This window comes from Phasianus colchicus, chromosome 2, assembly GCF_987193195.1.
Source record: "Phasianus colchicus chromosome 2, bPhaCol1.hap1.1, whole genome shotgun sequence".
NCBI classification, from domain to species: Eukaryota; Metazoa; Chordata; class Aves; order Galliformes; family Phasianidae; genus Phasianus; species Phasianus colchicus.
In genome coordinates, this window is record NC_143437.1 from 41,130,011 (window position 1) to 41,143,923 (window position 13,913).

The following is a 13,913-nucleotide window of genomic DNA, read 5'->3' on the forward strand; positions in this document are numbered from 1 at the left end:
CTTCTCCTCAAGGTACACTTACTGGAGATCATGAATGGAAAAACCCATGGATCCTGCCATAGACTATTGTAGCTGACTTGTAGTTTCCTGCACTGTAGAAATTCATCTTTCATTCTTTGACCAGTGGGTTTGCCTGTTTTAATGGTGAGAAAACACTCAGATTTAGTGCTTATTAGTGATATTTAGTGTAATAGATTCCAAGTGACAGCAGCCCTGGTCTCTGAGAGTATGGGTTTGTGGAGTTTGCAGAGTCACAGTCCCATTGCTATTGATGAGCTACCTGGTCACCACAGTACAAATTCTTGTGCTGTGTCATTAAGTAGAAGGAAGACATTTTTTCATGCAGTGAAGCTTTGAGGTCTCATTTTATTTTATGTTTTTTGACTGCCAACAACTATACTTCATTATACATGGAAAACACATTTGGCTGCTTCTTTTCTTCAAGGTTCTTAAAAATTACACTCAGCAGTTGCTTCCAAAAGTATTTTTGACTCAGTGGAATCTCCCTGTGCCTTCTGCTTCTTCAGGGAAGTGATAATATAATATTACTGCAGTGATTTTTCATGAAATTACATTTCCATGACTTCAGTCAGAAAGGTTCAATTCTGTAGTTCATGTTATAACGTTACACCATATCTCAGATCAAACTTTGTCACATCAATAAGTTTTATATGTACTTTTACTTTTTTTCAGACAATTTATATCAGAGACAGAGACATCCTGAATTTTTTCATCACCGTGTACCTTCACTTTACTACATTTTGGAATACATACTTATTACTTACCATGTCTTAAAGACATTAATAAATAAAGAGGCTTTAGTAATTTAACTTACCTAAAGAAGTAACATTATAGTTAGAAGAGGCAAGGCAGAATTCAAGTTGATTAACATTTCCATGAATTTAATCTGCTTTTAAAATTACATTGGTGCTATTTTTAACATGGGTTTTATATTTACATGGACTTACCACATCCCAGCAAAAATGTTTTTAAGGTCATATAAAAGGGTCACTATCTAATCTCTGTTTATTTTCTTTATTTATAATTGTTCACCCAGAAATAATTTAAAATTCACTTATATTTAGAATGCCTCTTGTGACTGTGATAACTGCCACGTGATATAGTGGCAGCTTTGCTTTTGCAGTCATTTCTCTTGGGCAGCTAACCTGAGATAACATTGATTATTTTAATGAATAACCATTTTTATAGAATAAAAAAAAATCTTTTAAACTATGATGACAACTGGAATGGTATGAGTAATCACTTTGAAGAAGTCACTGCACTTGCAATTGCTTTCAACCATGTCTGGATCTGTTGGGTAAATTTTTTCTGGTATAAGTGACTTTATTATGCCTATATGATCAGTAATTAACAACTACGTTAAAAAAATGTCCTCTTTCTTGCAGCTTATGCTTTTAGAACACACACAATTTTTGCCAGTAGGACAAATTTTTGTAATTAACACATGCAGGTAGACATAACACTGCCCAAGTTGAATCATACCAAAATTTTTCATTTACTCTTGTGTTTTGCATTGAAAATTATGAATACAGTAAGTCAGAGAAATGTCTTTATACAGAAAATTTTCTTTTTGGTACTTGCCTCTCTCTTTTAATGCATTATTTCATGATAAAGTGACTAATTTGAATGCAAAAGTAGTATAACAATGGCAAGTTTTGGAAAAAAAAACCCACAATATACTGTAAGTAAACATGTTCAATCCTTGAATGTGAATAACGAAAGCAGAAACGTAATCCTGTTAGATTCTGATACATGCCTTATTTTGAGGAAGAAAAATCTGTCTTTTTGGTGTATCAAGGATAATTAGAGGTATCTAACAGCTACTTCAAAGGAGAGTGCCTGATTGCTGTTGTTTGGCTGGCATTGCATGAAGGAATTTGTTTTGTTTTGTTCTTAACATATTTTGCTGTGAGCTAATGTCCAGATTTTGAATTGTAGTTTGTGCAACTGAAACTATACACCCCAGTGGCATGCTAGTAAAACTCTTTTTCATGTTTCCCTCAGTTTTTCTCATTACTGAGTGAAGAGACAGGACTGTAATGACAATGATGTCATGCAAACACTAGCAGCCTCAGAGATTAAGGCAGTCTTTTCGAAGAACGTCTGAGATTACGTTTAAGTTGTTTCAAACCTATCATTAAATAAATGATCATTTGTCCAGCCATGTGAGTTCTAAGTATATTTTGCAGACTTTACAAAATTACTGTTATAGGAATACAGTAAAACCCTTTTTCTGCATTAAAAATGGTTTATTATATATTTCTATATCTCTATATATTATATCTCTATATCTCTAATTACATAATATGTTCTAAAGTATCTCATTATTCTTACAAGTGAAATATTTTTGTGATGTTCATATTCCACATTTCAATCCACTCAAGATTTTTCAGCAGAGATAACGCTTTGTGAGTGTATGTTAGTGTCTACCAAGCAGATCTAGGAATACCTAAAGCTGGTGATAATACTTCTTGGTGAGATAAATCATGAACCTCTAGAGATTATTTCTAGCCTTTCGTGATTGCTGGTGACTGTCTTTTTGATTCCAGTTGCAACAGGATTTCACTCAGGAATGCTGATATTTGTCTGCTTTTTTACCAGAAGGAAATTTTAGCAAAGAAGCATTCACTCTGGGTATGACATCTCAAAAAGGAAATATCAGATATATATAAGTTCACAGGCTGTTTAGATACTGTAAATTTTGAATAAATAGTATTAGAACGGGATGTGTTATTCTAGCAATAAAGGTTGTAACAAGTTCAGTGCTGCTGTTGTGTGGGCGAACTAGAGAAGCGAGACGTTATTAATTCCCTGAGCATAATATCCTGAAGCAAAACAGCTGGATTTTACTCTATGCTTTGTGTTTTTATGTTAATTGATATTTATTCATAAAGATATAGCAATATTGACATAGTACTTTTGTTTAAATGCAGATTCCTTTGTGGGTTCAGTAGGAAATACCCTGAAATGTTGTATTTGGTTGTACTGAACTCAAGACAGTGAGAGAATTGACTTTTTTATGACCAAATGTTCAGCAGACAGCTAAAACCATTACTTTTTTCTCAGACTCATTATGTTTATGTAAAATCAATTTCAAATGGTGTTTACAACATTGAAAATACTGTTTGTTTGTTCATTTGTTTGTTTTCTTTTTCTTTCATCATTTCCTATCCACTAAAAATTTCCTCACTCCTGCTTTCTTCTAGATCTAAACATATTACAGAAAATTTACCAGGAAAATATTTTTACTTTCTTGTAGATCAACTGAGTGATACATCAATATATAGTTGTAATTAAAATTGGAAAAGCTGAATTTAGCTGAAAGGACTGAATAATTTTGATGGAGGACTACTTTAAGAATGTATATACAGTGTATTTGCCTATGTTGCCTTGCAATCATACCAATGGCAATTCAAAAATCCACGTTTTATATTGAAAATTATTTAACACAGATATCTTTGATTCAGGCTGAATCTGAGAGCAAAGGACACAGCTGGATTTCTGAAACGATAATGTGTGTTTATGTGAGACATGAACTGTAGCTGTGGTCTGTAGAGAAGTTTACTTTTTATTCACAAAGCATACACAGTAATAAATTACCCTTTCCTTCATTGCTGTGTTTCAGTACCTTGATACTGACCAGGGTGTATCATTTCTGGCAAAGAAAAGCGTAGTTCACCCTTTGTAATTTGACACATCTTTCCTCATTATTGCCAGCTTCTTTACACAGTATGGACACGTTTTCACTAGCAGAGTTAGCCACTCACCTGTGTAGAAATGAGAAGCACTTTGCATTTGATAAGTTCCAGACTGAATTTGATTTAGTTGCTTTAAGTATCAGGCTCTGTGGATCTTCAAGCAGACCCCAAGGTGTTAGACCACCAGAATGGAGTGTCTGTTGAGGCAGAATTTTATAATGGAACCAAATGTAATAAAGATTGTGTGAAAGAAAATAAAGTACTGTATAAGTTCTTTTCTAAGTTCACTTTTTATTGCTAAGCTGTTTGGGAGTTTTAATGTGTCTGTTCTTTCACACTTCAGCTTTCTTTATCTTGCTACAAAATCAATTACAACTACTAATGTTTCAATAGAAAAGGTATGACGTCGCAAAGCCCAAGTGAATAGAAGGATTTAATTCAAAAATATAAACTCTGAAGAAAGAGAACACTACAGAAGTCACACTAAAGGAAGGAAAAAATAAAGGCAATTTATTTAAGTTTACACAGCACATTCACTTGCCAGTTCAGTCAAACAACACTGTATATGAGAGTGCTTAAAACATGTTATAAATAATTTTCCAACTCAGTCTTGCTTTCACTCAGCCTGGCCTTTTAACAGTTTTATGTAATTTACTCAGTCGTGTCCTTTCATTTGTGTTGTAGCAGCTGGGATTTGATGTATTGATGTGCACTTACATAAGGAACATTTACAACCACTTTGTCCCTGTGCTCTGCACACATTAGGGTTTACTGCCAAAATGGCATGTTTTCTGGAATGGAAATATTTAATATGGCCTATTAAAAGAAAAACAGCATTTGGGGGCCTATGTAAGTTGTCATTAATAATGTGGTAGCAAGAAAGAAACTAGTTTATTTGATTGCTGCTAGTTGTAAAGAATAACTCTAAATCAGTGTGTTGTTTCACTTTTTGGCTTCTATGTATGAAGTTCTGATCCAAGGCCCCTTGAAGTTAGAGGAAATTCTCTCACTGGACTTAACAAATAATGTCTTATCTCTCTAATCTGGAAGGTGTGCAGGGCTTTCCATACAATCCTGCTCTGTCTCACACCCATCTTCATAGCATTTGCATTGTTGAATGCTCTTTCTGCAGCGGCACAAGCTTTATAACTACCTTCTGTCATGTTTATTTCTTCATTTACCTCTAGAGGCAGAAAAGTATGAAGTGAGTTTCATTCTTTTAGGTGAGGATTTTTGGCGGTAGCTTGTTTTTCTTTATTGTTCCTGGGGATTTTTATGCTCTTACACAGAGTCTTACCTATGCATGAGAAGGCAAAGTTAAGCAAATGCGATCCACTACAGGAGTCTGCAGTTATTTAGGGTAGCTTATTCTTTCCCTTTCTTCATCAATACTAGATTTAAATGAAAAAGATTTGTGAATGTTAGTAAAGAAGCAAAAAGATAAATATAAAATTGATTGACAAATTGTATTTAAGTCAAGTAAATTTCACACCTCAGAAAGTGGAAAAATGTGAGCATATAATCTATGGATACTATGAACACAAAGAAGTCTTCAGGTCTTGAATGATATTATCTGTATTCTCTATGTTTTTGTGTATGTGGAATTTATACCTCAAGGAATTATGGTTAAAAACTGCTAACCTGTTTTTATATATTCTTTTCAGTTCTTGTCTCTGCAATATCTGTTTTAACAATAAAAAATTCTGTACTATCTTTCTGTGAAAAAAAACCAAACCAAAACCAAAACACCATGTGGCTTTGATCTAACTGATTGAATTCTTAGAGTATAGCTGACAGATTAAACAGACATTTTTCAAGAAAACAAATTTTTTCATAATTGTATGTACATATCTTCTCTTCTTGTGTTAAACCACAAAGCCAGAGTTGGTAAATCCTTCATGTAGTACAGAACTTCAAGGACAAAGGTAGATGGCTACATTTCTATAGACATAATTTTCAGAAAAGTAAAAAATAGAATAAAATTCAGTTCCATACTGTTTCCTGTTACTGCTGTCAAACCAATGCAAAATTCAAAAGCAGCAGTTTTATTGGTGGTTCTATTTTCACTGATAAACACTAGATTTCAGTGGTATGCCTGTCAGTTTCACTTCAGCCACACCATTTCTCTTCTGACAATTGTATATATGAGCTATAAGGGTGCCATTTGTAAATTCAGAGGTCACATTTACCCATTCAAAGATGATAAAAACAAAAATCTGTTGTAGACATTGACTGTATTCACTGAAAAGAAATCAAAGTTACTTCCTAAAATATTTACCAATCTATGACCACTGTTGATTAAAAATGTGGCGTTTTATAATATGGTGTAAGGATTTTCAGGTATGTCATAAAAATGCATATACTTAATTTGAATTTAAAATCATTACAATTATTTTAAAAATGTCTAATGTAAATTTAGTTCTGAATTGTTTCATAGTCATATATCTTTAAACATTCTTGATAAGTTGAGATTTCCACTGATGTTTAAATTATAGTGTTTTAAAAGTAAAAACAGTGATCAAAATACTGTTTCCAGCACTAATCTGCAATGTGACTTAGTTCCAGTTGCCTGAAATTGAAATTTATTATATCAGTGAGTAATGTGAGTGTATGGTAATACATGCCACAAAAGATGGTGTTCTCGTGTACTGAACTTCAAGCCCATTGAATAATGCCTTCTATCAATAACACCATACATATCTTGTGAAAAGGAAGATGGCTTGAATGAGGAAAGGTTTTAGAAGCAGAATAATAAATAGGTAGAAATGAAGAAAACGTAGGAAAAAAAACCCTGATATTCAATTACCGAAATCTACAAATTATCATTATTTCTTTCTTGATTTAAAAATAGCTATGGAGATATAAACTTAGATGCTCAGTGATACCATCCTTAAATTAAAATTTGCAGTTGTGGTTTTGTATGTGCCCTCTTATTTTCAAATAGTTTGAATAATGAAACTAAAAATAGTAAACCTCTAAAAACTACATTACCATCTGGTTTTGCTAAAATATGGGAGTTTGGGCAGGATGATACTTTTTGCTGCACAGCTACTGGGCTTTTTAAAGATTCTGATCTCTGTTTGCATATTGCCCTTCAATATTTCCAAATGATTTAGTGTTTGTCCCAAAACCTTGATATAGAGTTCAAATTAGTTGCAGAAGTGATGCCAAAACTAAAATATGTATAAGTTTGACAACTTTTTTTAAAATTCTAAATTTTGAGTGGTATATTAACTACTCTTGATATTTATAATATAATTTAAAACAGATTTGGAATAGCATGGTTGGGAGCTGAGGGGTTTGAATGAACTCAGTTTCAGAAAATCTGAGATAATGGGTAAATCTTGTACTAGGAAGAGTAAGTCTTTTGGTAAGTCTATTGGTAAAAACTGTACTGATTGTGAGCTGAAGAAGATAATGTGTTTTGAATTGTTGACATAGAAATTTGAACCATTTCAAATTTGAAATTCTGTATTGCTAGCTATTTTTTTTTTCTGAGGCTAATCTCTTCTAATATTCCAATATTTTTATAATTTTCTACTGATTGCTGTACCTTGACTTTAAAGAACCTTGTTGCAACTTTTTTTTAAAGCATTGCCTGCGATCTGAATTATCTTCAGCATCCAGGTTGAGATCTATAGTAAATGTATCTGTGTGTTGTAATAGAAATTACTATAGAGATTTCTGCTACCAAGAAAAACAACTTCTAGGAGGAAGGCTCTCACCTCATGTTGTTTTAGACTATGGACTAATAATCAGCCTGTTTTTCACATTTCATATTTATTACTTGTAATTGTCTGTTATACAAATAGCAACAACTGAACTGATTTTATAGTCCCTGCCTAGGTCTCAAGCATAAGAAGAATTAAAATGTCTCCAGGGAAGCTCCTGTGCACTGACTTCATCTCACAGTTGAAATGATGCTATGAGCAAACTGACAGGAGCTTGATATTTGCTTATTCCTCAATGCTTGGTGCAAGCATGTAACTTCTATCAGTTGCCTGTACTCCACTTCTGAGCATACATTTTATTTAGATAGCATAATACATAGCAGAATAACTGAGGTAACTGAAGCTAGAATAGTAATGGCCAATAGGAGTTGCATTGTTAGATATTTTCATCTGCAAGATTGGACTTCAGAAACTTTTTAAACTATTTTGTTTGCTTTCTTTAAAATGATTGAGAAGGATAGGTTCAAATTTATGACTTCATCAGTGTATATATAAGAAGAAAGAATAATATATGTTGAAACTAAGACTTCCTAAGTCTGAAGCCCAAAGCAAATATTTTACTAATTCAGCAGAAGAAAAAAGAGAAATGAAGAATTTTATGCAGTTATAATAATTTCATTATAACCATTTTATTTTGTCTGGCTTCCTAAAATGTCACTTATTTTAATTTCCCAGTGACTTAATTCTCATACAACTTTGATGTCACTTGAAGTAATTGACTGAAATATTACAATTATTTGAGCCAATGAATTGTACAGCTTTCTACATTTTTAATAGAAAAAAGTACTATGCTTCTTTCACTATCTTTTGCTTAGCAAACTGAGAAATATATTTGCTAATCATTTCCAAAAGACTTCAACTGTTCCCTGTGGTTCTTGCTTCCCTTTCTTTTGCCCTCTTGGCAATGTTTGAAATATTGTGTTTTTTTTTGTTTGTTTGTTTGTTTGTTTTTTGGTGTCTTGTCTGTTGGAATTATATTTCTGCAATAGCTCCACCTCTTCTGATGCAGCAGAAAGACCTTCTGTTCCTGCTGGTCACTGTACCACTATATGCTATGTTTGGAAATTTAATACTGGCTTAAATGAAACAGTTTTTTAACTGAAAAAAAAATATTTAAATTTCAATAGATTCTAAAAATAGAATAAATTCTTTATTAATTTTGATACCTCTTAATTTCAACCATTCAGACATTTCCACTGCTTTTTCTCTGTACTACTTGGTGATGGTCATAGGCCGTAGGTGCAATATGCAACATATGGAACATATGCACTTCTTTCACAGGAACTTAAATGAGAAATCTGTTGATTTGATTATCTGACATGTTCTCCTATAACTGTAATATCTTTCAGTCCTATTCCAGGAGATAGATATATAAATGATTTAAAGTCCACTGACATAACAGAGCTGGTTTACAAGGTAGAGTGATATTACAATAAACTTAGTTTCAAACCATGAGATACAACTCATTACATAAAGAAGTAACTGCTAAATTTGCAGGGAATACCTCAGGATGCTAATGAATTCAGTGACCATGTCAGAAATTCTTTGGTGAAACTTCTGAGTAATAAGTAGGTAACTTGAATTATGATGATAGTACAAAAAAGACAGAGAGCTGTTGGAGAGGGTCCAGAGGAGGGCCACAAAGATGATCAGGGGACTGGAGCACCTCCCCTATGAAGACAGGCTGAGGGAGCTGGGCTTGTTCAGCCTGGAGAAAAGAAGGCTGTGGGGTGACCTCATTGCAGCATTTCAATACCTAAAGGGAGCCTACAGAGGGGAGGGGAGTCAACTCTTTGAAATGGTAGATAACAGCAGGATGAGGGGAAATGGTTTTAAGTTGAGGGAGGGGAGATTTAGATTGGATGTCAGGGGGAAATTCTTTACGGAGAGAGTGGTGAGGTGCTGGAACAGGCTGCCCAGAGACGTTGTGGATGCCCCATCCCTGGAGGTGTTCAAGGCCAGATTGGATGGGGCTCTGGGCAGCCTGGTCTAGCATTAAATAAGGAGGTTGGTGGCCCTGCATGTGGCAGGGGGGTTTGGAGTTTCATGATCCTTGAGATCCCTTCCAACCCTGGCCATTCTGTGATAGTGTCACTGTAACTGTCTAATTGTTGCTTGGTTTGTTGTTGTTGTGTTGTTGTTATTTTCATTAGACTTTTAAAACATTAGTTGGATTGAAAAAATAATCCTTTCTCTGTAGGGGGTTTACTTCTCTGGAGAGCGACACAGCCTAAGGGCAGCCTCTTTTATCTGCTGCTGATGAAAGCAGGGTGGAAAAGCAGTAGAAAGGGAAAGTGGAGGACTTGTAAGACAATCAGCACATGACCAAGAAGAAGTGATGTGGAAGCTAGACAGTGAGCATATTTTAGCTTGGCCAACATTTCCATGATTCTATGTTTTTGTGTTGTCAGATGTGTGAAAGGTAGTTAGATTGAGTAAAAAGATATTTTTTAATGGATGAACAATGGGACTTTGGAAGGCCAATGTAATAGTCATTTAGGGAATACATTTGCATTTAGCAAGATGAAACCATGCAGTGTTTTACTAGTGTCAGAGGATATGGCATGAGGCAGTGACCACACACTGCCATTTTTGAGGTTCAATCTGGGCACAGATTGAAAACAAAGAAAGTCACTAGAGGCCAGTGCAGCACTAGAACTGGTTGTGAAAACTTTTCTTCTCACAGATCTCCTAAATTTGACAATGCCATAGCTTACCCGATTCTGCTGTTTTCAGTCACCACTGAGAACAGAAAGCAGGTGAAGCAGGTGACCTTCTTCTTGGGACTTGTAGAAATTAAATTGGCTTAATAATGAATCTTCAGTTAGAATAGAATCTCTGATTTGTTAGGTTAGATCAGCTCTTTATTTATAATTTGAAACAATATTAAAAGCTTTTTTTCCCCAAAAAAATTAATACAGTAACTTTGGATAGATTACTTACATATTTTACCAACATATCCTCTTTCCAATAATAAGTTACAGAGGTAGATAGGAAGCCAATAAAAGTATTTATGGAAGGTGGAATAGTCTTGAATGACAATAAAAATACAGTTAGAAGCAGCAGACTGGATGGTTCTGAACAGACTACAGTATCAAGATTACTTAAATGAGAGAGAAAAAGATGAAAATAAGGGAACTAAAGTCTTTGCAGATAGCTATTGTGGGAGGTTAAAAATTTGATGTTGGAGATATTGAAGGAGGGTGTAAAAACTCCCACGGCAAAAAGTATAATTTATTGAGCCAAAGAAAGTAAGAGAATAACTAAGCATGTCAAATAACAGGGCAAGAGAAATAAAGATGAGAAGAAGTTAAATAGAACTGTAAGTGATATGATGAAATGAATTTTGATGAATTGATTAGAACACAAGATGTCTGTTTGCTTTCAACCAAATTATACTGAGTATAGTTTGGATTTTTGTCACTGACATCAGCAACTGTAAGTCCTGATACACACAGTGAAAACACCTTGTATAAAAGGTACCTCTTGAAGACAACTGTCTTAGTGCTTGTTCACAGAAGAAACTGCAGACAATAGAACTCACTTTTATTTCATAATTAAGATTTTGTGAGATTGATAAAAGAAAGCTAATGCAACTAAGGCTCTTAGTGCATGTCTGTGAAGCTTGCTTCTTTATAAATGTTTGCATCGTTTTTCAGTACACATTTTAGAAAGGAAATTATACTACATTTTAACACCAATCAAAGCCTGAAAACATCACTTGGTGGTATGACTTACTTAATTCATAATGTTTTCCATCTTCACTTATTCCAGCTCTTTCATGTTTATTTTACGTTCCCTTCTTGAGTCATAAACAGTGAAGTCTGTTTAAATTTCTATGTGGTTTAAACATATGCTTTGTTTTGACAAACTGTTGACATGCTAGCTGGTCTTGACACAAATTTGAAGAGCTAGAAAAGGAAAAAAAAAAAAGGAAAAATGGAATTTTCAGGCTAGTTTGTGTTAGAAGAATTTACAGGTAAAGCTGGAGCATTTTAAAGGTGAATTCTTTTAGTTATCTTTTAACATAGAAGTTATTTAAAGTCACTTTACTCCTTTTTACACTAATGCAAACTTAACTCACTGGAAAGATGTTGACTAAAGCCATGGTTCTTTTATTTTGAATTGCAGCTCGTCACTGCCACCTTGGATGGTAAACTCCAGTTGTTTCTGCCCTGAGATTTGCCAGCCTATGGAGCATTGGCCTTCTTGCTCTGAGAAAAGCGTTTTGCTGAGAGAAAGGCGACTGGTGACTGGCGTATGCAAGCAGCTTAGTATTCCCTTCAGAAGTGTAGATTTCTTCTGATTTTATTTATGCAAGTTCCTCAAACTCTTCTCAGTTTTTCTGTTATACAATCTGTTGTCTTTATTGCAAAAACTACTCACTCTGACTTCCTGCCAGCAAATCACCAGAGAATTGGCCTTTAGAGGACTGCTTGATCATTTATAGTTGAGAGTACACTGTAGAGCTTTGCTTATATGAGACCACTCCAGATTGCAAATGCACTTAAAATAGCAACTGTTCCTGTTTTAAAACTATGTCTACCCGTGTGCAAATATTTAAATTAATCTGAGAGGGAGAATTGCCTTTCTAAAATACCACAAGATTCTTTCTGTCATGTACCTTTGAGTTAGCGGAGAAAACATATACATTGTTTGAAATAGTTAAATTTTCTAAGACAGGATCATTAAATGTCATTAGTCAGATAATTAAAAAAAAAAAAGAAAAAAAAAAAGATTACCCACTGCTATATCAACATCAGTCAGTTTGGCTGGATCTTTTCCAGTACTGTAAAGAATGTTGTATTCAACAAGCATCCTTAATTTATATGTCATAATTGATATATATAAATCAAGATATATCCATGAGTTGTTTAAATTTCCTAGAAAATGCTCTTTTGAAAAGGCTTTAGCTGTTTATTGCAAAGCAAAATGATTTGCTGTTGCTATGTATCATAGTCTGATGTTCTCCATAACACAACTATTTCATCATAGAATCAGAATGGCTTGGGTTCGAAGGGACCTCAACGATCATTTAGTTCCAACTTCCAACAATGGGCAGAGTTGCCACCCATCAGCTCAGTCTGCCCAGGATCCCATCCTGCCTGGCCTTGTGCGCCTCGAGAGATTGGGCATCCATAGCTTCTCTGTGCAGCCTGTGCCAGGGCCTCACAGCCCTCTGAGTGAAGAACTTCCTCCTAACATCTCATCTATCAATAACTATAGAGGTGTTACACAGCTAGATAATACTCAACAAGAGTCTGTGTGACAGAATAAAGTCTGGTACAATCAAAGCAAAGGAAAAAATACACCTACATACTTTTTCCAGTTCAAAACCATATTAACCAAGACAGCACATTCTACCCTGTGGCTTCACACTAATACACTACACTTACAAATCATCATCACCACAGGTGAATTCTAAGAATGGTCTTTCTCAGACTTCATTTAGCTAACTTTCTCATCCACATGCTCTGAATCCCTCCACATCAAGAGTCATTATTCAAATACATTTGTGAGGAAAGTGTTCTTGAACTTTGGCTTGCAGCCTAGCCTGCTTAGTAGAGATAATTTCAAACCTCTGCTGAGGTCGTGTGTGTGATAATTATTACAATTTTTTTTTTTTAAATTCCAAATTTCTGAAGCAGAAATATAGCATTATTAAGGCAGAAGACACACGAAAAAGTCTGAGTCCTTGCTACAAACGTGGAGGTTGTCTGTTTCCATGGGACTGAAGTAAAAGGGAAAGGTTTCTGTTTTGTAGATATCCTACTTTCTAGGGCTAACTGTTGTTAGTCCCTGATCAGCCAGTGTGTATCCCAGTAACACCTCCTAGTCTTGGGCTAGTTTGATCTCTGCAGAAGGATCTCTTTTCTAAGTCTATGGGATTATCTCTCCTTGCTTAATGTGCGACTTGGCTTTCTGAGGCTTTCTGGTTACCTTCATGAAGGACTGATGCTGGACAGCAAAGTGCTTTGGGGTATTTTGGCAATGGTCACAGCATCATCAGTCCATTCTGAATAGAGTTTTTCATCCATCCATTACTTGCAGATGTGCAGCTCCGTGGTAAACCAAGAATTTATTAACCCCTTTTTCCTTCAGGGGTGAGAGAATCTGCTCTATAGTACCACACAGGCACTAAATATTTTCAAGTGGAAATTTACTACAATTTTGTCATGTTAAAAAAAAAAAGGAAAAAGACGTTTTTCCCCCCTGGACTCCTCAGAAATGCTTGAATGCTTGTGGTTTTGAGAATGGAAACTTTAGCTGACACAGTTCAAATCTGGCAAAGTTGAGTGCTTGAAATCAGGTTTTCTAGTGGCAAACATGAGGGGAAAAAAACAGTTGTGGATAGTGTTGCTGTCTTATAATATAATATTTTAAAATTTCATAATCACTAGGCTGTCCTTCTGAGACCAGTGTGATAGGAGGACATAGGAGAGAATATGTAGTTACTAAAGAG

General features: G+C 34.7%; 1 protein-coding gene across 1 annotated transcript in view; it reads left to right on the forward strand.

The window, feature by feature from the left end:
• The window catches only part of WDR27 (WD repeat domain 27), a 100,327-nt gene extending 86,615 nt beyond the window's left edge, over positions 1-13,712 (forward strand). The window contains exon 24 of the mRNA XM_031613335.2: positions 11,582-13,712. Within this exon, the coding sequence (XP_031469195.2) occupies positions 11,582-11,629 (48 nt within the window). The 3' untranslated portion in view covers positions 11,630-13,712. The remainder of the gene's footprint in view (positions 1-11,581) is intronic.
• The last annotated feature ends 201 nt before the right edge of the window (positions 13,713-13,913 follow it).